This window comes from Monodon monoceros, unplaced genomic scaffold (assembly GCF_005190385.1).
Source record: "Monodon monoceros isolate NGI ecotype Baffin Bay Population unplaced genomic scaffold, NGI_Narwhal_1 Super_Scaffold_10, whole genome shotgun sequence".
Taxonomy (NCBI): Eukaryota; Metazoa; Chordata; class Mammalia; order Artiodactyla; family Monodontidae; genus Monodon; species Monodon monoceros.
The window spans coordinates 14130017-14157254 of record NW_021703766.1 but is presented as its reverse complement, the minus strand read 5'-3'; the positions used below and the strand labels follow the sequence as shown (position 1 = coordinate 14157254).

Genomic DNA, 27238 nt, shown 5'->3' with positions numbered 1-27238 from the left:
CGACCTACCACTCAATTAGGAGCTAAGGAAGTGACCTCATATATCAAGCCTGAGCTTGACAAAACCCTCCAGTTCAGTGTGGCATCAAGAGTTTTAGCAGAATGGACAGAGGGGGCTGCTTACTTTCTGTGTCTAGAAGTATTGCTTGAAGCTGAGGATGGCTTTAGCAAGTTGCAAGTGTCTTAGGACTGCTAGGAAATGTCGAAGTTTGAGCCCATCAGCCTGTCCCTCAGGAGCCTCAAACATAAATCTGCTCAGAAACCGAATCACCGTCCGTGAAGGCACCATCAAAATGGCATACATGGACTTCCCTGGTGGCGCACTGGTAAAGAATCCGCCTGCCAATGCAGGGGACACGGGTTTGAGCCCTGGTCTGGGAAGATCCCACATGCCACGGAGCAACGAAGCCCGTGCGCCACAACTACTGAGCCTGCGCTCTAGAGCCTGTGAGCCACAACTACTGAGCCCGCGTGCCACAACTACTGAAGCCTGCGTGCCTAGATCCTGTGCTCTGCAACAAGAGAAGCCATCGCAATGAGAAGCCTGCACGCGGCAATGAAGAGTAGCCCCCGCTCGCCGCAACTAGAGAAAGCCTGCATGCAGCAACGAAGACCCAACACAGCCAAAAATAAATAAAAAATAAATTTATTTTTAAAAAAAGGCATATGCATCTGCCATGTGGGCTCACCTAAAAATGGCCATTCCCCTCCCAACTCAGGGGCTGTTATTTACAAGCATGCAGCTCTCTCTACTGATTCATTCACTCAATCCCCATGTGCTAAATCTGGAGCTTAGTACAGGTGGAAGGCTCCCGGGTAAACAATTTTATTAATATCCTTGTTCTCTAATCTTCAGAGTTGTTTCCTAGCCCCAACACCTGACTCTTTTTTGTTTCCACATCTCGATTCAAGTTGTGTAGCCATATGAGTTGTCTTTTGTGGTAATCAAGAAAGAGCCTAGTTAGATGATGACCAGGAAATTCGGGTCTCTCCCAAGATTTAATGCCTGCCTTCAAGGCCCATCAGCCTCAGGCATAAAGCAGGGTGATATGGAGAATAATCATGCCTCATTAATACAATTACAGTTAAAGATATTTTCCATTACGATGCGCAACATTCCTTGGACACATAAGGATGCACAAATAATTTTCTCCTAGAGTTTGGTGCCAGGAAAACGTCTGCTGAGTTCAAACACTTGGTGAGTACTTCCTTTCTTCCTAGGAAGTATTTGCTTATAATTTGTTTTCTGCCTCTTTCAAAAAGCAATTGTAGGTAGTGTAAAGCAAAAAAATAAATTTAGGGTGAAAGAAATGAAGGGTGATATTCAGGATAAAGAAGTCGGAAGGCAGTTGGAAAGGGAGACAGACTCAGAGGCTGTGATGAATTTTTTGCCCTGAAATTGAGCATTATATTTAGCTCTAGCCTGACCGCCCAGGCAGTTAGACAACGCAAGGAATTATAGAGCGTTCCTCATCTAATTAAAAAAAGCAGCAAAACCATTTTCTCAGAGAAAGACATTTTGCAGGAGGTGGAGGAAAATGCTGCCAAGACTTCTCCCCGTTGCTGTAAAAAAGTCTTTTTTGTTGGCCATGTGGCTGACACTTCCAAGAACTGGGCCACATCAAAACTGCCATGGCCTCATAGCTGCATTATTTACATCAGCCAGCAGGTAGAAGAAACCCAAGTGTCTGCCTGTGAATGGACAGATAAAATGGGGGCTAGACACACCACGGAATGTTACTGAGCCTTAAAAAGGAAGGAATTTCCGACATGTGCTACAACATGGATGAACCTTGAAGACGTTACGCTGAGTGAAATGAGCCAGACACAGAAAGATAAATACTGTATGATCTCACTTATATGAAGTATCTAGAGCAGTGAGATGCACGGAGAAAGTAGAATGATGAGTGCCAGTGGCCGGGGGCAGGCAGCAAGGGGGAGTTACTGTTTAATGGCTACAGAGTTTCAGTCTGGAAGGATAAAAAAAAGAGTGCTGGATGGTGGTGACAGTGGCACAACATCGTGAATGTAGTTAATGCCACTGAACTGTACTTAAAAATGGCATACTTTTTTATGTGTATTAAAAAAAAAAATCAGTCAATTCAACCAGAAGAAAACCAAAACAAAAAACTGCCGTTGCCTTGTTAGGGGGTGATCAGAGAGGAGCAAAACGCACTGCTCGGCCTTCCTTCCCACCCCCATCCCGCCTCCAGGACAGCACCCCACCTCCGGGCTCAGCCACTCACCTTCTTGTTTTTCTCATACAAATCCTTCAGGAGGGCGTCCAGCTCATTCTCATCAATGTAGCCACTTCCATCCTGGCGGGGAGCAGAGGGTCAGCACAGAGCCTCAGAACTCAGGCCCCATGATCCCCGACCACAGTCTAGCTTTGCTAACGGTCTTTACTCTGAGCAAAAGAGGTGCCCAAATAACGTGTCACTTCTGACTTTACCGGTCACTGCAGGAACGGGAGGGTCCAGGGAAAACTGTTGGTAACCTTCCCTTCTGGTGTTTTTCATTTGCACTGAAATTGTAAGTGAGGTTCAAGAAGCATTTCGCTAACTCCCTGGGTGTCGAATCCCACAACAAGATGTCAGGATGAACACAGGCTATTTAAAGTTTACCCCCAAGCCTACAGTTCTAAGGAAAACCATTGGAGTCACCTACACAGGGGCAGCTAAGGGAGGGGTGACATTGGTACGGAGGGCCTCTCACTCCCCACTTCCTAGGAAGACAGCAAGATTATGACCTGGCACCAGGGGAGCAGTACTGAGCACCTCCTCTCTTTGGGTACCAACAATGTAATCACACCCTAGTTCCAGGCATAACCCTCTTCCATGAGCTATTCTCTCCTATACTTTTAAGGAACCAAAACCTTGGGTCCCACAGGCCACACACTGAAGGACATTTATCTTCTCACACAGCAGGAGATGCTGCAGGGAATCCAAAGGGACAGGAAGAAACTGCATGGCTCAGATTGCTGCTCCGACAGCTCGTTTACTCCTAAGGACCAAGGCGAGCCATTCTGGTGGGGTGGGGGTGGGGGGGCTGGAACGGGCCTCCTGCTTTTCCATCCACACCGTCCTCTGTCTTACCTTGTCGTAAAATGTGAAGATTGCGTTGAACTCCTCCGAGGTCAGCTTCATGCCCTGGAAGCCCCAAGGTATTAAAGACAGAAGCCAAAGCCCTGCAGAGAGTGTGTGTGTGGTGTGTGTGTGTGTGTGTGTGTGTGCGCGCGCGCGCGTGCTGAGGAAGGGTGAGCTCAGAGGGATGAGGGGAAGGGGGGAGGAATTGAAGAAAAGCGAAGAGGCTATTTTACCTGAAATTTAAGCAGGAAGTTTTCCTGTACAGGCAAGAGTCTGGAAAGAGAATGTTAGAGCAGCGATTAGGAGACAGAGCAGAAGCAAGAACAACTCGGACCTGCGGGGAGGGGATGCAGAAGGAGCATCTGTAGTTATGGAAACGATCTCTGAGCACTTAATAATCAGGTGTCAGTGGAAAGTTCTAAAAAGAGGGAGATGGAACGTTGAGGTGATGATGATCATGATTTGATCTAACTTTGATTTGTGCTTCAGGACACCTGACCTGTCACCTTCCCCACTGATTGATCTTGGCGATAGGGACGGTAGCACAGGGATGATCTGCAGGGATCTTGTGAAAAGCGATGCTGGGGTGAGTGAGGGCAGGCACTTACCGGGACATCTCCGAGAGGCCCAGTTTGCCGTCCCCGTTCAAGTCAAACATCCGTAGCTGTTGGGGACAGAAAGTGGTGTCTGGGTTATTTGTTTTGACTTTCTCTCATGTCGGACCTTGGCCTGCCATACCCTGTACTGGAGAGGAAGGAGGATGGGGGAGTATGCTCATGTGTCCTCTGAGGTCACCTGGTGGCAGGGACCAGCATGGGCTGAATCGGTCACTGGGGAGACAGCAGGGACTTGGTCATGGCTCCCCTCCCCCTTTCTCAGGGACAGGGCCGCAGAAGACAGCAGACCAGCACCGAAGGCCCACCCTCTCCAAGTTTATCCTCTCCTGGAGCTGTGGAGGCTGTCATGGAAACAGATGCTCCCATCTTACACTGTCCCAGGAGCATTTGGCTGAGTGGGGACCTCAAGAGAGAGGGTGCAGGGCCCATGAACTAGCATCCCTCTTGCTGGCTGCCACTGGGAGTCACCTCTCCTGGACCTGAAGAATCAGCCGACTAGCGACCCCCACAAACCCCGAATCCCACCGATTTGGGGCCCGTGTCCTGCACCCCTGGGGAGGAGGGATACTTTCAGCCACTCACTATGGTTTGGGTGTACTCTTGGAGCTTAGGTTCATCATATGGTCGGTTCGCCTTCTTCAGCAGGTCAGACAGGAATCCCTGGAATACCAAAGTCCTCTTCAGAGCTCCCAGTTCAGGCTGTCTGTCCCTGACTCACTTACCTGCTCCTTCAGACGGTCACTCAACACTGTTTTCCGGGGCACATCATTTGCGTAGCTTGCAGCCCTCACAATTCCCTCACCCCTTAATGCTTGTGGAGTAACCCTGAAGGGGGAGGGAGCTGCTGGATGCAACCTCACCCCATAGGCCAGGCAGTAGAAACTGGCTCTGGCTCCTCAGAGAGCCCAGGACACATGCTAAGCAGTGCCTGGGACTCCTTGGGTCCAGAGGAATTTAGGGGTAGACGTGCAAGCGAGAAGGCCAAACTGCTGGAATGCCTGTCCTGGGCACTGACGTGCAGAGGAACGTGAACTGGTTGAACTCCTACAGCTCTGTGTTGCTGATTTCACATGGCTGAACGTGTCCAACCATTCAGAGCTGGGCCTGAGTATCCCAAAGCAGACCACACACCTACATTCCTCACCCACCCTCTCCTCCCTCCCCAGGTTCCTTAAACCCACCACCACTTTGGTCTCAGGCCCATTCTCTGCGCCCTCCATGCCCTCTCCAAGGCTCATCTTACCTTGAGTTCGTTGGCTTCGATGTAGCCGCTTCTGTCTGTGTCATACTTCCGCCAAGCCTGCAATGGGAATGTCAACCTATTCACAAAGATTTATCCACACCTATAAGCTTCCCTCCATCTTCCTTTAACGGGCCAGGCCGGGTCTTGATATTCAAGAATATTACAATGAGATGGGGACATGGAGATGGTCTAGACCAGTCCCTTCCATGTCGCAGTTGAAGAGATAAGGGAAGAAGGGAAGGTGTCTTGGCCAAGGTCACAGAGAAGAAAACAAGCCTGCTGCGACAAGGTCTCCTTACTGTAACTGGCTTCAGGATCATCTTGTAACCAGGGTTATGGTTTTCTAAGGTGTTAACCAGGCAGATTTTTACCAGGGCCAGCACTATGATCTGTTGGATCCCATTTTTGCTGTGGGTATATTGGGTGTCCTTTTACTGTTCTGGAAGCTTCTCATTCTCCGCGTGGGAGTTGGGAGCAAGGGTAAGAACCCTCTGGAAGGGACAGAAGCAGGCTTTGGTTACTCCTCATTGTACTGCGTCCTCAACCCCTCCACCACGATGCATATGGCAGCCACGTCTGAAGGTGGAACAGAATTGGCAGTTTGTTTAGACTATCCCAAGGCCACTCCCCCATCTTTCTGATAAAAAACATCGCCCCATTTTTTTTAGGAAACCACCCCTCTCTCATGCTCAGTCCACATGGTTCCAGAGGGGCTGATCCATCTCCAGAGGGAGGCATGTGATCTAGGCCTAGACAATCGGTCCATCACTGGATCTTGCTCCATACTGGTTCTGGGCTCTGATCTGAGTCCCAGTTATTCAGTACATGCATTGGGTCCCTGTGAGGGACCAGAGAACTGCCTGCTGACCACAGCATCTGGGGGATCAAAGAGAAGCAGAGCTTCAGCAGGTGATATGGGTCTGACCACCTCCTTCCTCTCTATTCTGGCCATCTGAGCAGGAGCAGACATCACACAGGAGAAACAAGGAAAAACAGTTGGAATGGTTTTAAAATGTCCACCAATTCTTCACCTCCCTAGTTTCCCTCTCCTTGAATGTGGACTGAACTTAGTGACTCACTTCTAATGAATAGAACACAGCAGATACGGCAGTGTGTGGCTTCCAAGCCTAGGTCATAAAGACATTGAGGCTTCCTTCTTGTTCTGCCTCTTTGATCACTCACTCTGGAGGAAGTCAGGTGCCACGTCATAAGGACACTCAAGCAGCCCTATAGAAAGGCTCATGTAGTGAGAAACTGAGGCCCCTTGCCAACAGCCACGTGAGTGCACCACCTTGGAAGTGCATCTTCCGGCTCCAGTCAAGCCTTCAGATGACTGCAGCCCAGCTGACATCTTGACTCTGAACCAGAGCCACTTGGCTGAGCTGTTACCAAATTTCCAACCACAGAAACTGAGAGATAATAAATGTTTGTTGCCTTAGGCTGGTAAATTTTGGGGGGTGATTTGTCACACAGCGATAGTTAACTAATACAATGGTCCTGAAAAAATCTGGTCCTGAATGCAGCTGTCCTGAAACCCCAGTGTTTAACCCAGTCTATCTTGTGGGGAGGCGGGAATACCATGGTGGGGGATGAGAGTGGGTGTATCTGTGACAAACGGCCCAGAGAACCCTGTTTCCCTAATCTTTGGTCTATTTTGGTGCCTGATCACAGTTCTTAGATTTTCTTCCAAGTTTTCTTCCCTTGATTTTTATTCCCTTCTCCCTCAGCTCCAAACAGCACAGTTAGATACCAGCAACTTGATTTTCTGAAAGTCAGCAGGCGCTAATTCTTTTCCCAAATTTGATCTCCTGTCTCCTCAACTTCTCCACATCATGTCCCCCACTTTAAAAAAAGTTTTTATTGTGGTTGATTTACAATGTTGTGTTAGTTTCTGGTGTACAGCAAAGTGATTCAGAAATATATATATATATATATACACACACACACACACACACACACACATACACACGCATATATATATATATATTTTCCATTATGGTTTATCACAGGATATTGAATATAGTTCCCTGTGCTATACAGCAGGACCTTGTTGTTTATCCATTCTATATATAATAGTTTGCATCTGCTAGTCCCAAACTTCCAATCCATCCTTCCCCCACCCCACCTCCCCCTTGGCAGCCACAAGTCTGTTCCCTATATCTGTGAATCCATTTCTATTTTGTAGATAAGTTCATTTGTGTCATATTTTAGATTCCACATATCAGTGATATCATATGGTATTTGTCTTTCTCTTTCTGACTTAGTATGATAATCTCTAGCTCCATCCATGTAGCTGCAAATGGCATTATTTCATTCCTCCTTTATGGCTGAGTAATATTTCATTATATATATGTACCACACATTCGTCTGTTGATGGCATGTCCCCCTTTTATTGTGAGGAGTGTGAGAATGTATAGATATTTTAGGATCTTTCTTCCATACCAGCAAACTAGGCTGTGTAATTCTCATGGTATAGTAGTGGCTCAAAAAATTTGATCCTGATTTTTTAAAAAGTTATGAGATATGAGCAAGTCCCAATAAAAAGGTAGATTTATTCTACGTACAACTTGGGTAAATGATTTTTGATTAGGGGAGAGTTCTTTCTTTGGGGAAAGAAAATGCCCGGCTCCCTCAAAATATTCCTTCCCATGCTCCGAAAGCCCGCCCTTGAGTAAGCACAAAGAAATATGTGCAGATTTTCAAATATGACTTCACCAACCACCTGCATGCCTTTAGTGTATAGGAATTTAGTTCATCTAGGTTGAGTCTTGACTGGGAGAAAAAGGCAGATACCCCCTAAATTGCCTCAGGGGAGGATAACCTGAAGGGACCCCAGTCCTCCCAGAAAGCAAAGCAGCCAGCTCCTTTCGGAGTGAGATCATCCTAGCAGTTCTGACCTCCCTCCCTCCCTCTCTCCCTCCCTCCCTGGATCCACCCCCAGCTCCATGCTCTCACGCTGGACTTCTCTTTCCATCCCGTACTTTGTGCTCAGCCATCACAAAGTATGGTCATTATTCTCTTCCCATTCAAGGAAAAGAGTTCAAGAAACCTGGGCTTTGTGAAATCTCAAAGAAACCCTGAGGTGTCACTTACGTTAGAAATTAAAATGTTGGGATGAGCAGTGGGATGGAAGCATCTGGCAGCACAAACCTTTCAGGGCTACAGAGGGGCCATTTCATGTTTCCAGCTGATAAAGATGGAATGAATGGACAGCCCCAGGAGGGGATGGTCCTGTAGGATGATGGGGTCCCAGGAAACCTGTGGGATGGGGGTGGCGTTGGCTCAGTAGTTATTCTGGGGCTTAAAGGATAAAGGCAGGTAAAATATGGAACCATGTCAACTACACAGAGAGAAACCACTGATGATTTAGAGAGAGATCCCCTCCTCTTTAAGCATCTCTGCCCCCTGCAAGCTGTCATCCCCATTCTCCTGATCATAGGTGGAAGGGAGGCCAATCTCTGGCCGCCTCCCTATCAAGAAAGGAGTAATCAAGTATAAACGCTCCCTTTTCTACAGACAGAAAAACGGACACTCACAAAAGCAGCACCCTGACAAGTTCTATGTATAGGCGGACTTTTCCTCCTAGACAGGCAAGGGGGGAACTAAGAACAGAATCCAGCCTGTCAATGACCAGCTTATGGAATTTTGCCATCGTGAAAAAGCTGGAGAAAATCCTTTAAAGCACAATAAAATTAAATCCATATCTGATGCTTAGGCAAGCTACCACTTAAAAAAATGAGTCTTCTGCCCTAAGAATCCATTATTTCTAACTGACTTTCTATCTGTATGGGGAACTCACTGCCATGTGTGTTTCTGGACTAGCTCTCCAGTCATGTTTAAGCAGTGAATGAGGGACAGGGGATTACCGGTGGCTAGAAATGGATTTAACATGACAAATGGCGACTGGAGTTGTGTTGAAGGCGAGTCATTATTTATCACAGCAGGCACTGTGTGTGCGTGTGTGTGTGGGTGGTATGGGTTGAATTTCACCTTGAGGGACACATACATTGAATCGCTAGGGTGCAGAGCCCCAGAAAAATAGCAAAAATAACTGGTAGTTCGCCGGACATCAGGATTAGTAATATATTTGGTTAAACCGCATGGAATTTCCAATTTTTGTAAATAAAGAATGGTTAAATATGAGCAATTTCACATGGTTCAATCTATCAATTGCATATTACTCAACAGACACTTGAGTTTGGATGTCCTATTTCCCATGAGGATCTCAAAGAATTGCTGCTGCAAAGATGGCAACATCCATTTTAAAGATGGACAGTGAAGCCCAGACCACAGTCAAAGACCAAACCTGGAAGATACTGGAAACTGGAATTCTCACTGGGCTTTTCCAGTTTTAGAATGGTACCTAAATCCATCCTTCTCAAGAATGCTCCTTGGAACTCTGAATTCCAGGAACACTAATGCTATTGAGTGAGAAGGAACTATGAAAGATTCTGGAGGCAAACCAAGTGAAACAGGTCTCTTTACTGCAGGATTTCTCAGAGCTTGTAATATGCAAATATCTATGGCAAATACCCAAATGGGAAGTGGTGTGTACCCATTATTTTCCAAAGGTACTTTACCCAAGCTTACTTCTCACCTTATTCCCCACACTTTAACGTGCACAGACGTCACCTGGGGATCTTGCTAAAATGTAGATTCTGATTCAGTGGGTCAGGGACTCTGCATTTCTTTCTCTTTTTTTTTTTGCGGTACGCAGGCCTCTCACTGTTGTGGCCTCTCCCATTGCGGAGCACAGGCTCCGGACGCGCAGGCTCAGCGGCCATGGCTCACGGGGCCAGCCACTCCGCGGCATGTGGGATCTTCCCAGACCGGGACACGAACCCGTGTCCCCTGCCTCGGCAGGCGGACTCTCAACCACTGTGCCACCAGGGAAGCCCGGGACTCTGTGTTTCTAACAAGCACCCAGGTGGTGGCGACATTGTTGCTCCTGGTCCATGGACCACATTTTGAGTAGTTGAGCTACTCAAAAGGGGTTTAGTGTCTTCCAGGGACCATTCCCAGGCATTGGGTGGGCCTGGCTCTGAACACGAGAGAAAGTCAGGGCCCGATGTACAAAAGAGAAGGCAGCGCCTTGGTCTCACCTCCATAAACTCGGTGCTGGAGCCCACATGCTGCCTGAAGCACAGAAGGAAGTTCTCCTCGGTCGGCAAGATCTGCGCCAGCTGTGGGGATCAGAGAGCAACAGTAATATTACGGAGAGCCCTGCCAGGAAGCAAACAGACTTTCCTGCAGGAAGGATGGAAACCAGCCAGTGGCAAGGCAGCGTGGGAGTCACATTTTGCTCCATTTTGCTTCCTTTCTTGAGAACAGGGGCTGACAGCCCTTCAAAGGGGAAGAAGGATGTTCTGAGAAGCACTTCTGGGTCACCCCCAAACCTTCAGGTATGAGCAGCTGGAGGGACAGAAAGTGGTTTCACTTTAAAACGCGAGTATCCAGACTCAAAAGAATAATAGATGATTCCATATATATAATTCTAGAAAATGCAAACTAATCTGAGTGCAGGAGGGCCTGACCAGACAGAGGAACATTTTGGGGGTGATGGAGATGCCGTATTTTGATTGTGGTAGTGATTACATGGCTGTATACAGCTGTCTAAACTCATGGAATTTTACACTTCAAATCGATACTGCTTATTATATGTAAATTATACCACAACATATCCGATTTTTTAAAAACTGCAAGTACTCTTGTGCCGCAAACACTGTTGGCTGCCCCCCTCCACCCCCAATGGGCTTCCCCTCTTCTCTGCTCCCAGCATGCTTGAGTCACAGGCAGATCCTGATTAGTCTCAACTAGATGTGATAATCCCATTTCCCTGGCCAGTGATTGGCTTATGGCTAGACATGTGACCTACTCCTGGCCAATGAAATGTGAGGGGCGGTCTACTGCGGGTACCCCTGGGAAAGATTTCCTTATTCTTATCAGGGACCAAATGAGATGGGCCCCTTCTGCATCTGGATGTGATGCCTGGAACTGCTCTAGCCAGCTTGCTACCAGCCTGAGGATGAAGCTCTTTTAGGGGTGGAGAACAGAACCAAGAGAACTGCCGAGAAGCAGGGCTGGAGACCTTGTCTCCTTCACCAGGGGTCAGTCCTTCTCATGGCCTTTCTCATTAGGAGCCTCTCATAGTTTAAGCTAAGAGTCAGTATATTATGGCCCATGAGCCAAATCTGGCTCAATGCCTGTTTCTGTAAATAAACTTGTATTGGAACATGGTAGGGCTCTTTCGTTTACATTACTGTTTGTGGTTGTTCTGTGCCACAGAGCAGAGTTGTTGAAGGCAGGGTTTACAGCTTGCAAACCCTAAAACACTGACCATAGTCTGGAACTTTACAGAAAAAGCCTGCCAACCCCTGGTTTAAGCCCATTTGAGTCAGGATGCTCTGAGGCCTGCAGTTTAGGCATCTATAGGGATGGTCTTGGTGCTTTTCACAGATCACCGTTAACTAGGCTGGTAGCCCATCCCTCAGCTGCTGTGAAGGATGACCGCTGGTGGCTCATTGCTGCCCCCTGCAGGAGAACTGCCCTCCACCAAACTGCCCCAGCCATCCCCCCCTCCGAACCCCATCCTGGAGGGGGCAGCTTGCATCCAACGCCTGATTGACATAGGGGTACAAAGGGCCATCCTACCGCTTGCTTCAAGGTGGGGCCAACCCCGTGGCGCAATCCACACTCCAGAGCCCCCCATGAGATCAGGCCAAGACGAGGCTCCAGCTGAGACCACGCGCTTGCTTAGCTTCTTGCTCTGCCCTTTCCTGTTGCTCTCTCCTCCCTTCTCTTGAAATCCTACCCACGAATCTCTGTCTCAGTCTCTCCTTCCAGGGCACTGACCTAAGGCACCATGGCAACCAATTCACCGCGGGAGGAGTTCTGCCCTCCTTTATGTGCCACTGTCATCATTCTGGACCACTTGACCGTAGGTTGCGGACTGATTTCCAGAGGTGTCTGGTTAGGCCTGCACACACAGGCACATGTAGATGTGTCTGTATGAGTGTATGTGTGTATATATAAATTGTTAAACAAGGAGGCCATTAGACTAAGGCAGCCTTAATGCCTTAGTAGCCTACGTTAGCAAACCAAAGTCTAAACAAACAGCCAAAGCAGCCAACTAGGCTTTCCTGAATGATGCGGCCAATCAAATAATTTCCTTGCTTTGTAACTGGCTCTTCCATATAAACGTCTTTCCCGTAGCTCCCATTGGTAGAGTGTTCCTAACTATTTTAGGTTCGGCGCTGGCCCATTTGAATGGATTTTTGCTCCAATAAACTCTTAAAATTTTTAACATGCCTCAGTTTATCTTTTAGCAATATGTATATATCTATGCACATCAATACACACATATGAATGTATGTGTGTGTATATATTAATATATATGAATTATACATGCTACATATATAAATTCTATACACACACACCTTTGGATGCCTTAAGGTGGCGCATGAACTCTCCTGTTCTTCAAACTTCACTCTCTCTTCTGTCTTAAACTGAGCTCATCACACATTTATAGTACCCGTTGGACCCTGAGAGCATTGAAAGTCTTCATCCCTGTCTTAGGCCAATGTGTGTTGCTTCCTCGTTCCTTGTGAGTCAAAGGAAAAGCTCCATCTGTTCTCTTTCATCAGCCTAAGTGCTGGGAGGGGTGGTGGGGCTTCAAGACCACCACCTCACTCGGATCCCTAGAAGGACTCCTGTGCATGGGAGAGGCACAGGCAACCGACGGCCCTTCCGTGTAGCTCTTAGCAGGATACTAGGACTCACCTCTGCCATCTCGATTTTCCCATCTGCGTTCTTGTCATACTTCTGCATGAATTCCTTCATCTTCTCCCCAAGGTTGTCACTCTTCGACATCTGCAGAAAGACAAAGGGCGCTGATTTTGCTGCTGGGTCCCCTGCGAACCGTGGATCTCTCACCCTCTTGGTGCAGCAATGGTGGGGAATCATTCTGCACCCCAAATATGCAGGCATGGAACCAGGTTGAACCAATGCTCTGAGTAATCAGGGCTGCACCCTTTCCCTTTTTAGGGTTCCTCCAAATCTAAGTGTTCTCTCTCTTTTTAAAAATTTATTATTTATTTATTAATGTCTGCGTTGGGTCTTCGTTGCTGTGTGCGAGCCCTCTCCAGTTGCAGCGAGCGGGGGCCGCTCTTTGCCGCGGTGCACGGGCCTCCCATTGCAGTGGCCTCTCCTGCTGTGGAGCACAGGCCCCAGGAACACGGGCTTCAGTAGTTGTGGCACGTGGGCTCAGCAGTTGTGGCTTGCGGGCTCTAGAGCGCAGGCTCAGTACCTGTGGCGCACGGGCTTAGTTGCTCCACAGCACGTGGGATCCTCCTGGACCAGGGCTCAGACCCGTGTCTCCTGCATTGGCAGGCGAATCTTAACCACTGTGCCACCAGGGAAGCCCTAAGTGTTCTCTTCTTTGAGGCTCAATCACATTATTTTCAAAGGGAAACAGAACATATGGATGTGCTCTGTACCACATAAGTAAACATGCCCGTCTGCCTTTGAGATGGATTAAACCATAAGTCTACCAGAAGGGTGAGGACTTATTTCCATCACTCAGATGTGAGAACTCAGGCCCCAACATTTCATTGAGGCAGCTTCTAATAAGCCCAACCTATTGCAGGGGCCCCCAATAAGTTCTAGACATTCCACCAGAGCAAAGGTGATCGCTCATTTTCTTCTTTAAAGACTAACTGGAAATTCTACAATGCTTTTCACTCTGATTTTAGGCTAGGAAGAGTGTGACCAGAAAGTCTATATAGTTGAGGGGTCATTTAAAGAGTCCACTAGATGAATGTGACTACTAAAAAGGCAGAGAGCTTCAAAAGTTCTGTTGTGCCATCACCGCCTAACTTAAGTCTAAGGTTCTCTTGAAGTTCTCAGAGCTTCTCTTCGCTTGGGGTGCTGCTTGTTAAGTGTTTGCATTAGTGAGCTCTTCTTTATCCCTAATCAGTGATGAATCATCTTGGCATTTGAAGCCTCTTCGCTTCTCTAACGGCTTTCTGGTGGGTTGTGTGTTTCCTAGGATTGGGCCAAGGAAAATTCTACCAATTCTTAGAGTCTTTTGTTTTTGACCTTTTGGACTGGTCTCAGTTTGCCCATATGTATTTATTTATCAATATTTATCACGTTACATCTACAAATGTGCCTGGAATGAGCCTAGGCCCTTATCAGAAATGTGGCCATCCTGTTTGCTTTCCACAACAGTCCCCATGATGTTAGTAGCCTGTCCATTTTACACACAAACGGAGGCTGAGATGACGTGACTTGTCCTGAGGTCACCAGCTAGTATCGTCAGAATTTGAACCCATGACTCTTGTTTCCAAGGCCAGTATTTTTTCTACCACAGAACAGCTGCTCTGAGATCCAGTCTGGGGTGATGTTAGTTGAGAACGTTGTTGACAGACTTGAAAATCACCCCTGATGCCATCTGAGGAAGGGAATGACTAAGAGAAGGATTTCAGATTTGAAGCACTTTGTAAAAACACATTCCTCTATCTACCCCACGATCCCAGAACCAGTTGTGAAGCCTGTGTTTTCTGTGATCCGGGCTTCATTATCCTAGTAATGATGGGTGACGGGGGACTGTTGATAAACAAACCCATGAATCACCTCCATCACTTAAGCCCGTCGCCTGGACATCCTCCTCACCAGGGCGCACTGACAAGCTCTGAACCAGGTGTTCACCAGTGGATTTGTGACTCATCTCCCAAAGCGCTCCATGAAGACTTGCTAATAAGCAGTGGATTGGCCAACAGACATGCAGCAGGGGAGAGTAGAGAGACTACCCCCCCGACCAAAGGACCCGCAGGAGCTGGCGGGGAGGGAGTTAGTCTAACTCCACATATTCGAGAACCAGACATGGGAATCACAACAGACTAGCTCCAATCACCTTACCTTTTCAATATTTCAGACGGTCCCCCAAAAGGCTTTAGTGAAGTCAGTCATGCCAGGTTGGCACGTGGGGAAACAATATGCCTGCCGTTAAGGGCCTGGGACATGATTTGCAGTCACTTCAGGCCATGAAGGGCAGTCTGACACATGCACACATGAGCCAGTACGATCTGGCTCAGATGCTGGTTTGGAGCAATCCTCCACTTTCCTCTAGGTCCTTGCCGAGGTTCCAACCTTGGTTGGTCTAGAACAGTGGTTCTGTAGTGGGGACGATTCTGCATCCCCTGCAGGGGACATTTAGCAATGTCCAGAGACATTTTTGATTGTCACAATTTGGAGGGGTGCTACTAGCATCTCATGGGTAGAGGCCAGGGATGCTGCTAATCATCCTACAATGCCAAGGACAGCCCCCCATGACGAAGAGTCACCACCCCAAATGTCATTAGTGCCGAGGCTGAGAAACTCCAGTCTTGAACAAAGGCACTTGAAACCCCCTAGGCATCCAATCTTGAGTCATGACCCCTCTGAGCATATTAGGTAGGCTATGGACTCTTCCCTAGGAAAAAATACTTTTTATACACACAGACGCAGACACAAACTTTTGCAGTTTTGGGCAGTTTATCAACCCCTGGTACCCATGAACACCCCTCAATCCCAGACACCCAGAGATAGTGAGGTAAGGTACTCTTTTAAGGGAGTATTTCAATTTTTAAAATCCTTCCAGATAAAAGAAAAACTCTAAGGGTCAAGACCAGAGATGTCAGGCTGCTGATGGAATGTATGACCTAGGACAGACAATGCTCAAAGCCATGGTCAGGATGACAGAAAATTCCAAACAATGGGAGAGGGGTCTGGGCTTACCATGCCAGAGCCTTTTCTTGCCTTCTCCAGTTCTTGGAAAAAGTTTTCTAGCTCTTTACCTTCAATATACCCATTTCCTGCAAAGATAGCAAAGAAAACAAGCAATGAACCTCAGAGCTAAGTAGTAAAACTTATGGTGGATGGGTGGGGTGGGGAAATGGGGGGCTTCATTGAGAACTTGTTCTCCTCAGTGGTCAAGCAGGTGTCTGGGCCAGCCCTGGACTGTTAGGGATGTGGGTCCTGCCCTCTGGCCATTTGCAACCATAGAGATCCAAGATTAATAACGGTGTTGCCTTTGTGATATACATTCAGTAGTCAGAGACTGGGAGGGACCAGCGTGTGGGCCATGCTGGCAGAGGGAGCTGGGAGCTGTCTGTCCGTAGCCAGCTGGGCAGGCAGCAGGAGCTGCAGATCTGACAGGGGACAACAGGTCATCAGCCTCGAGATTTGTCAGCAGGTGGCAAGCCCTGGTCAGTAGGGCGAATGAGGTCAGAGGCAGAACTTGGGTCTTTGGGGTAGGAGGGTGTACTGAGTTGAAGAGTGTCCCCCAGGGACTTCCCTTGTGGTCCAGCGGTTCGGACTCCATACTTCCACTGCAGGGGGCACGGGTTCAATCACTGGTTGGGGAACCAAGATCCCGCAAGCCGCTCAGTGCAGCCAAAAAAATAATAATAATAAAGTAGACTTTATAATAAAAAAAAAAAAGTGTCCCCCCAGAATCCATGTCCACCTGGAACTCAGGATGTGACCTTATTTGGAAATAGGGTCTTCGCATATGTAATTAGTTAAGATGAGGTCATACTAGATTAGGGTGGGCCCTAAATCCAATGACTGGTGTCCTTATAAGAAGGCCAAGTGAAGACACAAAGACACACCGGGAAGAAGGCCACATGAAGACAGAGGCAGAGATTGGAGTGATGCATCTCCAAGCTAAGGAGCTCTGTGAATTGCTCGCAACTACCAGAGGCCAGGAGAGGGACATGGAACACATTACCCCTCAGAACCTGGAACCAACCCTGCCAACACCTGGATTTTGGACTCTAGCCTCCAGAACTGTGAGAGAATCAATTGCTTTTGTTTTAAGCCACCCAGTTTGTCGTACTTTGTCACGGCAGCTCCAGGAAACTAATGCATAAGGGAAGAGTGGCAAGAGAAAAGCAGGGATGGGGGCACCTGAGAGGTGGTCACGGGGATCAAGCATATGGGAGGCAACCTACTCCACAGTAATGAAGAGAGGGGGCGCTGTGGTCTGTGGAGGTAGATTCAAATCCTGGTTCTGCTGTACTTACGAGCTGTATGGCTTTGGGAAAGATATTTAACCCATGTCATCTGCAAAATGGGTAATTAAATGGGATTTTTGCATGTAAAGCCCGTCACTCAGTCCGTTACGGGTGCAGTGTAAATGTTACTATTGTTTGAGTTCAATTACCAGAACTTGTATAAAAAACGGGAATGAATTTGGGTGAAAAGTGCCGTTATCGGGAGCAGGTCCCAAGGTCAAGGCCTGACTTGCAAGATCACGTACGTAGTAAGAAGTCCTTTAGGTTCTTCACCACTGAACCCAAAAGACCTAGAGACCAGGGCGAGCTGAGTCCATGGCCAAGCTCCCTGGTCTGTCTGTGACCGGGAGGAATCATTTGTGGGTGGGAAATCAGACAGGTCTAAGGCAGTGCTCCCCAGACTGCTGTGAATGGGAATCTCCTAGAATCTTAAAAAAAATATGGATGTCTGCCTCCCATCCCCAGACATTCTGATGTAATTGGTTTGGGGTATGAACTAAGCATCGTGATTTTTAAAACAGCTCCCCAGGTAATTTCCATGTATATAGCAAGGTTTGGAAACCACTGACCAAAAGTCAAGTTCCAAATCTGATCTAAAGCAGTGAGCAAGGTTCCCATAGAGACTTGAACAGGAAAGGGAGATGGTAGCTTGCTTCAAGGGCAAATGGAGTTACAAACTAAACAAAGAGAATAAAAATAAGTATTTAGCCTGGCCTTGGTGGGGGCTTTGGGAGGCTGGAGGGCGATGTGGGAGTCGGAGTGTGTGTTCTTCCTAGCCTCCCCCACTAGTGTCCCCTGAGAATTTAGATTTGGAATGAATAATCCTAGTGGCGCCCTCTAGTGAAGAAGGTGCCACAATACATAGTGTATGGAGGAATCATGTGAGATAAATTAAGTTTGTTTTTTGTTTTTTTTTTTTTGCGGTACGCGGGTCTCTCACTGTTGTGGCCTCTCCCCTTGCGGAGCACAGGCTCCGGATGCGCAGGCTCAGCGGCCATGGCTCACGGGCCTAGCCGCTCCGCGGTATGTGGGATCTTCCCGGACCGGGGCACGAACCCGCGTCCCCTGCATCGGCAGGCGGACCCCCAACCACTGCGCCACCAGGGAAGCCCCTAAATTAAGTATTTTTATCTGCAGGGAAAAGATATGATTGTAATTGCAGGCCGGGGGTGGGCATGGTGGGGAGAGATGAGACTGGAGTTCCCTTTTTTTCCCTAGGCTAGAGTGGTCATCTTTCTTCTAGGATGTTCTGAAATCTTCTTGGGAGAGCTGGACAGCTGCAGAAGGGGGAGTGAGGAGGGGAGGGAGGGAGGGAGGGAGGGCTTTCTAAACAAAAAGGCAGTGGTCCAGTTGACAGTGCCACTGAGTTGGAGGAACGAGTACTTTCTCTCGCTGGTCGCTCCCTGCCGTGATCTGTCTATTCTTCCATTTCTCAGGCAGGAAGGTGAGCTCAGCTCTGGGTCCAGGAGCAGAGGCTGGGGTTGGAGGGGCCGGGGGGCGGGGGGCAGGGGTGGAGCTCACATTGTGAGCATATGCTGGGGTTCGAAGTACCAGAGGCCTCAGAGCTGGGCCCGGGCCAGGGCTGGGTGGACACCTGAGTCAGTGAGTATGAATCTGTTTTGTGAGTGTATTAGGAGGTGGCTGAAGTATCTATGAGGGCTACTTGGACAGGGTGGGCAGGGAAGGCCTCGCTGAGAAGCCCCAGCTACTAGCAAAGGCAGGGAGTGGGGCCCAGTGCCCCTGTGGAAAGAAACCCCTCTTCCCACGCTGGGAATTACAGTACCACCTAGCTCTGTGCAAAGGGACAGAAATGTTGTTCAATTCCACAAGCCTTTATTTATTTAATTTTTTCTGTACGTGGTTCCTCTCACTGTTGTGGCCTCTCCTGTTGCGGAGCACAGGCTCCGGACGCACAGGCTCAGCGGCCATGGCTCACGGGCCCAGCCGCTCCGCAGCATGTGGGATCTTCCCGGACCGGGGCACGAACCCGTGTCCCCTGCATCGGCAGGCGGACTCTCAACCACTGCGCCACCAGGAAGCCCGCCTTTATTTTTTTGAACTGAACAACAGTTCAACGTTGTGGGAACTATAGCCAAGTTTAGATATGGGCCTGTTCCCCAAGAGCATTTAATGGTCTACGGGGGTGAGGCAGCCAGACAAGAATAGCAGGAATCTACCAGTTGAAGGGAGAGGGTGAGCAGAGATTAGATAGGCAGGCAGTGTCTGCAGGGCCCAGACGGGGCATCCTTCAGCACTGGGGGAAAAGGTCTTCGCTACCTTGGCTTCCCTCAGAGCAACTCCCTAACCATCACGTGGGAGGCACCTATTATAGGAGGTGGGAGTAGAGGACAGGTTGGCCTCCCTCCTTCCAGGGAGGACTTCAGCACTGGGCAAGTGGTTTGCTTTTTCTATGACCGTCTTATGGGGGGTGGGGTGACTGGCCACCACGCAAATCTCATGTGGATGGGCATGGATAAGGATGTGGTTACCATAGCAACCATCATTCCTAACTTCCCCATATCAAACCGCAACCTGTGAATATTAGGGAGGGGGATGGGAGGAGCCGGGGACCCTGCATCCGTCCTTATTCTGGGCTTGCTACCATTCTTCACCACCATGGTGCCTCAGTATCCCCAAATTTTGAAGTGAGACAACACTTTACAATTAATCTGACCACAGACACTTGGAAAACCTTGACCAAAGAATGCCCTGCCTCACAGTGAAAAGGAGCTTGTTTCTCACTGAGATTTGGGCGTACAGATTTTCTGAGAGTTGAACAGGTAAGAGGAGCCCGATTAAGGGTCGTAAGTCTACCACCAGCTCTGTGACTGTCCATGCAATGTCGAGCAAGTCAATCTCTCTAAACCTCAGTTTCTTGATCTCTAAAATGGGTATAACTATTTATGCTCAAAATAAATGCTTTTTTTTTTTTTTTTACTTTATAGAACCATTGTGACAGCCATACAAGATAAGGCTGTGAAAGCATTCTGGAAAATGTAAAATCTCACATAAATGGAAAGCATCATTTTTATACTCTGTGCTCTTAAGGTCTTCCGAACCAATCCATGGCTGTAAACCCTTCAGCCCAAAGAGTTCCATCATGACTGCAGCCTCAGAGTCCTGATTCTCAGCCGAGGCTATGTATTAGAATCACCTGGGAAGCTTTTCAAAGTGTACCACTGCCTGGGCCTTACCCCCAGAGCTCCTGATTTAATTGATGGGGTGAGGGTGTCTCGTGGGCATGTTTTCAAAGCTCGCCAGATGATTCTGATGTGCAGTCAGGATTAAGGACTGCTTTAGTGCGACCTGTCTCAAATTTTAAGGTATGCAAGAATTACCTGGGGAGCGTATTAAAATGGAGATTTTAATTTGATGGGTCTGGAGTATGAGGGCTTGTCATTCAAAGTGTGGTCTGTGGAACGGGAACTTTGGAATTACCTGGGAGCTTGTTAGAAAGGCAGAATCCCAGGCCCCACCCCAGACCTGCTGACTAGAATCTGCATTTTAACAACATAGGAGCATGAACATCTCAAAGCAGAACCACTGCTTTTGAACGTGAGCATCTTCTCCCTAGAGAGACAGCGCCTTTGGCTTCACATTCAAGGTTGAGGTGGGGGGGTTGGTGTGAAGCCCGAGATGGTAGACCGGGGTCTCATTTTGACAAGTGATGGCACCTCTTTTGACAAGAGAGGCCTAGACCAGCACTATTCAAAGAGTGGTTGCAGCCTGACGGTGTCAGTATCACCTGGGAGCTTGTTATAGATGCAAATTCTCGGACCAACCCCAGCCCAACTGAATCAGAATTGTTAGGAGTGAGGCCCAGAAATCTGCACTTGAACCAGTCTCCCGCGCGCTCAAGTTCGAGAAGCACGGGCCTAGGGCGTGGTGCTCACCAATCTGTATTATTCTGTGTTGCGGAGTTTAAGGAAATCAAGGAGGGGAGTTATGCAGTTCTAGACTCCTCGTTACCTGCACAAGAAAGCATTCATGAAGCCAGACCTCCTGGCTGTCTGTCCGGAGTTCAAATTTATGGAAGGGCAAATAGCCCTCTACCCTCCAGCCTGAGTTCCTCTGGGACAAACGCCACCCTTTGCGGCAAGGAATTGACTTCCTCAGGCTCTGCTCCAATATAAATATTACTTTGCACGGTGCTCACCATTTACAAAGAGCTCTACCCTCCCTGCCCCAGCTGGTCTTCAGGACACTACCAGGTAAACAGACGGGTGTTATCGACCTCATGTTCCAGAGGAGTTTGAGAGGAAAGAAATTGAACCACAGCTAACAGCCTGTTTTCCTTCTGTTCACCCCAGGGACGATCTCTGTCCATATCTCTATCTTGTTTTGATTTCTCTCTTTGTCAGTCACACACACAGACACACACACACAGACACACACACACACACACAGACACACACACACACACACACACGTCTCCCAGAGGCTCCTGGGGGGGAAAAACCCAGTGCAAACAGCTACTGGATGAATGTTTAGACACTTGACTTTTAATCTGTGTTTCTGGGCAGAGCTGCTTCTGGAACAGAGGCTCTGGAGCTGGGCTGGATCCCCTGAACCTGTGGACATCTGGCAGCCTAATGCTGGGCCAGTTCCTGGTATGGAGGAGGCCAGAAGGATGGGGCAGATTGGGCTAGAGAGGAGGTGAGGCAGCCGAGAGCCAGAGAGGAGGGGGAGAGGGCCAAAGCTAGAGGCCCCAGCTGGGACCTGCGGGGCAAAGGTGGGATCTGATGCAGTCCTCCAGGACAGCCACCAGGTCCAGAGCTGGAGAGGCTCAGTTCTTGAAGAGCCTCACGCCTGCTCTGTTAATTCTGGCTCCCTGGGTATTGGGAGGGATTTCCCTGAGGGGTCTCCTTAGCCCTGGAAACCTCCCCCAGGGGCTCAGGAGGTGAAACTACTGAAGTCAAAGGGGAATAAACAAGGCGAGTAGGGCAGGGACACGGTATCGCTGGTGGCCGCCCATGCGAGGTGAGGCAAGGCTGAAGTGTCCTGTTTGTGAAAACGCCCCCGCAGCTGCCTCCCTGGGGAGCCCCAGCTCTCAGACACAGCTGCGTCCCCCATCGGCTGGCTGGGCCATGGGGCATGAGGGCCTCACAGAGGATGTCCGCAGCTGGCATGCCGCGGACATCCACACCAAAGGGCACTGTTGGCAAAACAAGTGGGGAATTTGGGGGTGAAAGTGGAGGTGGGATGGGGGACTTATTCCTAGGGCTTACCCCAGGTGGGGCAGGAGGCTGCTCCCAAAGAACCCCAAATCCTGACATCAGGCCTAAACGGGACACACGGACCCCACAGAGAAATGCCGACAGGGTTAAAAGAAAGCTGCCCTCAGACAACTTTGGCTCCCTCCCAGCACCAGACCCCTTTGCCTTTAATGCTCCAAGAAGCAATCATTTTTATAAATCCTGTAATTATCTTATGAACAGCACAGTTGTATTGCATAGTAACAGCCATAGGATTTGTGTAAATGCTTAATATATACCGGATATTCTCTAACCCTTTTGAGGCAGGTCTTTTATTATTATTAATTTTTATTGTTGTGTTAGTTTCTGCTGTGCAGCAAAGTGAATCAGTTATACGTATACATATATCCACTCTCTTTTAGATTTCCTTCCCATTTAGGTCACCACAGAGCATTGCGTAGAGTTCCCTGTGCTATACAGTAGGTTCTCATTAGTTATCTGTTTTATACATAGAGGTCTTCTTTTCAGTATTCCAAAAGACTTCGTCATTTAGAATTCCAGGGCAAGGTGCCCAGGCCTCTCTCCACCTCCGAGAGCCGCTGTTGTTCAGCTTTCTTCTGCTTCCCCTACCAGGGACACAAGCTCCTTAGTGACTGAGAACCTGCCTGAGTACTCTCTGGCCAGTGTCCCCCACGGGGGATGGGTTTGGAGGATGCTTCCGTTACTGTTACTGGGTGTCGGAGGAGAGAGGAGGGAAGACTGCACAGGGCCTTCCTCAGTTCTTGGTGGTCCTTCCTGTCATTCATTTTCAAAGTCCTCAGGGCCACACCCATATGGAACGAGGGTCAGTCCCTGTGCGAGGCTTTGAGAGCCTCCTGCATCACTAGGGCCATCTGGAGGCAGACAAAGGCCTAGAAAACCCTGGGCAGATTCCCACAGCTGGAGATATATATGCATTTCTTTTGGGGGGAGGGGGGTGCCCATAAAATTTTCTTCTTGAATAGTTATTGTTTTGCTGAGGAGTCTCTTGCTCTTGTAAAACACTACAGAAATTTACTTATAAAGTTAAAGAAAATACCTTTTAATTTTACATCATCTACTCTGTAGAGGACCACTGTTATTATTGTCTTTCAAATATTTTCCAGCATACTTGTTTCATTAATAGTAAAAATGGGCTCATACTGTAATAGTGTCCTGTCATAATTAAAAAAAATCTCCATAATACATATTGGACACTTTTCCATGTCAGTACAAAAGCCCCATCTCAATCCCATTGGTTGCATAATATTCCACTGTAGAGATTAGCAGGATTTATTTTTCTGTTCCCTAGGGAAGCACATTCTTAAAATTTCAGTATCCCAAAGGACTTGATACTAGGCCCCCTTGTTCACATAAGTTTATGTACATGTACAAGTATATCCATGTAGCTTGATTCTTGGAGTGAGTGGGATTCCCTGCGTTGTCCTGTGAATGTCTGCTGGCCTCTGGGAGAGGAAATATCCTTACACTTGCAGTTGCTCCTAAAGGGTAGCAAAGGCCAAGGGCAGAACTTGGCTCCCCACGGACCTCGTACTGATCGTCAGCAGAATAGGAGCCTGGTGGCCGTGTGGTCAGAACCACAAAGAGGCCAGCGTGAGCTCTGAGCTGGGCATCCCTCTGAAGCCTGGATCTTGCAGAGTGAGAACGTTTCTGACCAAGAAGTGACCAGGAAACAACAGAACGGGGGACTCAGTAATGTAGGGCATGTAAGGGTCACTCAGAGCATGGGGATGTTATGTGGAAGAGCTCCAGCCCCAACCTGGCTCATAGGGTGCACTCGGCTGCCGTCTTCCCTTCCTCTGCTTTTGAGAGATGACACCTGAACGCTTCCAAGGGCATGACCTTGGCTGACCACTGAGGAGGAGTGGGGGGGGGCTAGGAGAGGATTCCTGGGTCCCCCTACCCTCTCACTTTGCTGTGTGATCTTGTGAAAAGAACGTTGCCTCTTTGAGTCCCAGTTTCCCCCTCTTCAGACACCTGCTCCTTCATTAGAAATGGGCTGAGTTAGGAGGGTCAGATTCCCTGCGTCATCCCCACTGTCCTCAGAATCCAGCTTCTCTGCGGACTTCTAGTATCTGTTTACTGGAGTCCAGGACGGGTGGGGTGGGTCGGTGCTCCCCCTGCTTGGTGGCTGGGGCTAACTGGGCTCCAGAGAGCTCACCCCAGGAACCTGGTGAGCCGTGGAGAGTCCTCCCAGAGCTCTTTAACTCTGCAGTTTAACTGCTCTTTAACTCTGCATGTCCCCGGCAGTGGGACACTTAGAGTCGGGGGAAAACCCCCGAGATAAAAACAGAAGCCAGAGTTAATAAAAGGAGGCCCAGCCAGGGCAGGGAGCGCCTCAGGGGGGAGGGAGAAGCTCCCTGGCAGCCATGGGAGTTCAGAAGGGGACAGGTAGGGAAGGTCCAGAGCAAGGTGACCCACAGCTTAATTATGGGTCCTTTAGTCGAATTTCAATTTGGCTATAGCCTCATTTTCCTAAATTGCCTTCTGCGCCATCTCTGGTATTCTAATCCTTTTTGCTTTCCTTCTCTGTTAGGTCCATGGTCCCTCCTTGGGACTTCCCTGAAGTGGTGACCAGAGAGGGCGATGGGATGCCGAGGGGGACAAGGAACCAAGAAGCAGTCTAGCTCCCCTTTCACATTGTACCAGAGGTACGATGGTTTTGGAGGTCTTTAAAGATTCTTTGGCCTCATGCTAGCTTAGCTATGCTCCAGCCATAGGACCCCTTTCTAGTATTAAAGGGACTGCCCATCACCTCCGAGGCTGGATCCGGAGGGAAAGTAGGTGTCCAGAAACCAGAGTTGGGGAATTAAGCGCTGGCCAGGAACCAGTGCCGCCATCACCTCGCTACATGACCTCAGAGAAGTCACACTTTGTGTCTGTTCCCTCATCTGCACAAGGAGAATCATGGTCTGCCCACAGCCTCACTGTGCAGGACTCAAGGTGCGATTGTGTTTTGAAAAGTACAAAGTCTCAGACAAATGTGAGGATTTGCATGATTATCAAGAGCGCTCTTGATTGACCCCGTGAGAACTGGGGGAGAATAGAACTGTGGAGTCCTCTGTTTATAGCTGACTCATCTGGCAGGAGGCCTGTGGTATAACCTTGGCTGCTTGATAACTTTCCTTGAATCATGCAAGTCTCTGGTGCAGATAAACTGGCAGGAGAAGCCTTAGGGAGTGCGCGTGTCACCTAGAATACAGAGAGGCTGCAATCTTTTTATAGCCCTTTCCCCCAAGGGAGTTTTATGGTACCAGCCAGGGATTGGAAATACAACCCCTCCTTAGCCCCATTTTACAGATTTAACAATCTACCCACCTCCTTTAGTAATTCATAGGCAGATCACCATCCTAATCCAGGTGTCACATGCCCAGTCCTCTGCACCCCCAGGTTCTCAGTTTGCTCCAAGGGAACAAAACTTCATTGGTTATCATACCCATTAACCCCTGCCTCTGCACAGCACTCTGGGCCGAGGGCCTCTGTTTAGCCACCTTTATGCCCGCCCTGCCGAGGTGAGGAAGGGAAGGGAGAAGAATGGAGGGAGCCTCCACCTGATCCTCCCTCTGGTTCCCATGCCCCTCGCTCTCAATCCTAGGATAAACACCCTGGGCCACCACCCTGCCAGTGGTCTGAGATGCCAGAACGTTTCGGATGCCCACCCCAGCCAGGACCTCAGAAGGAAATCAGATCACTTAATTTTTTGGAGTGGTGGAGAAAAATTTGTCTCTAGTGATATCAGAAGCCTCTAAAACGAGGTGGGGGGGGGCTCCCTTTATGCCTGAGTCAGGCCATCATAGACCCTTGTAATACCGGTCCTTAGAGCCAACTTCCAAAGGTGGTTCAGTCCAGCCCTCGATTTTTGGGTGAGTAAATGTCAAGACCACACAGAGCAGAGGGTGGGTCACTGAGGCATTTAAGATTGTGCCTCCCCCGACCCAGAGAAGGAAGGAGTCACCCAAAGCACCCAGGGTTATCACCATGAGGGAACATGTCAGGCTGGCACCCCAAGCTTGCCTCCCACCACACCCTGTGAGTGGGACCTGAATGCCCATGAGGGATGGAACGTGGGCAGAGGAAGCCTAGGGGATGCTCACTGCCTGGATGCCCTCTCCACTCCTGCTCCCACCGGACAGGCTGGGGAGGCCAAGAGTGTCCCTTCAGGACCCCCCAGTTTGCCCCACTCCCCAGGACCCCACGGGGCTAACCTGGTATTCAACAAAAGGGGAACTTGAGGGAAAAAATGAGTGGGTGTCTGAGACCTGTGGCTGCCGCAGCTGAAGGCAGGATGTTACCTTGAAGAGAAAGGCGGGGAAGATAAGACGGCAGGGGGAGTCATGGGGAGCCTTGCCAGCCCAGGCCTCCCCTCTGGGAAAGCCCCAACTTGCCCAGAATGAGGCTGCAAAAGCCGGTGGGCTCTGTCGTCTCTGTCAGGGAAGAAAACTTCCGGGCGGTTGTCACCAGGGCACCCAGGTGTCTCCCAAACTCGAGACCCCTGCCTCAGCAGGCTCTGCCCAAAACACCCACTGGGGCAATCTTACCCTTGCCCGCAACTTCCTTGCCCTCTTTTCTCCACCGCAGGTCCCCTGGGGGCGAGCGGGCACACAAGTTGGGAGCTTTACTTACCGTCTGCGTCAAAGTGCTTCCAGATCTCCAGGAACTGGGACGCCGTCAGCTCCGCCAGGTGCAGGTAAGGGGGTTGCTGCTGCTGCGGCCCAGCCATGGCGAGCCGCTCGGAGACCTCAGGCAGCACTGCGCTCTCCCTGCGCGCCGGCTCCTCTACCGCACTCGGCCAGGTCTCGCGCGCCACGCTGCCTTTATATACAATCCGGAGGCTGCGCCCGCGCCCCGCTGCCAGCAGGGGGCGCGCGCGCTCAGAGAATCGGCTTGGGTCTCAGCGGGGCGGCGGCCGACCCGGGGCTCCGCAGGGGTTCGCAGGGTGGGGGCGCCCGTCTGTGCTGAGACCACTCCTCGCCTGGCCAGGGAAACAGAGGCTCTCGGGTGCA

The 27238-nt window shown here is 49.4% G+C and overlaps 1 protein-coding gene across 2 annotated transcripts in view; it reads right to left on the bottom strand.

Moving 5' to 3' along the window:
- Nucleotides 1-27017, bottom strand: part of CALB2 (calbindin 2) — a 28928-nt gene extending 1911 nt beyond the window's left edge. The window contains exons 1-10 of one of the 2 annotated variants that reach the window (XM_029213530.1): nucleotides 26859-27017; nucleotides 15722-15798; nucleotides 12725-12814; nucleotides 10048-10128; nucleotides 4946-5002; nucleotides 4285-4362; nucleotides 3694-3749; nucleotides 3319-3358; nucleotides 3095-3148; nucleotides 2246-2317 (exon numbers count right to left, since the gene is read on the bottom strand). In XM_029213530.1, coding sequence (XP_029069363.1) covers nucleotides 2246-2317; nucleotides 3095-3148; nucleotides 3319-3358; nucleotides 3694-3749; nucleotides 4285-4362; nucleotides 4946-5002; nucleotides 10048-10128; nucleotides 12725-12814; nucleotides 15722-15798; nucleotides 26859-26955 — 702 coding nt within the window. In that variant the 5' untranslated portion in view covers nucleotides 26956-27017. The remainder of the gene's footprint in view (nucleotides 1-2245; nucleotides 2318-3094; nucleotides 3149-3318; nucleotides 3359-3693; nucleotides 3750-4284; nucleotides 4363-4945; nucleotides 5003-10047; nucleotides 10129-12724; nucleotides 12815-15721; nucleotides 15799-26858) is intronic. The other variant, XM_029213531.1, reaches the window with a different exon arrangement.
- Nucleotides 27018-27238: the final 221 nt, after the last annotated feature.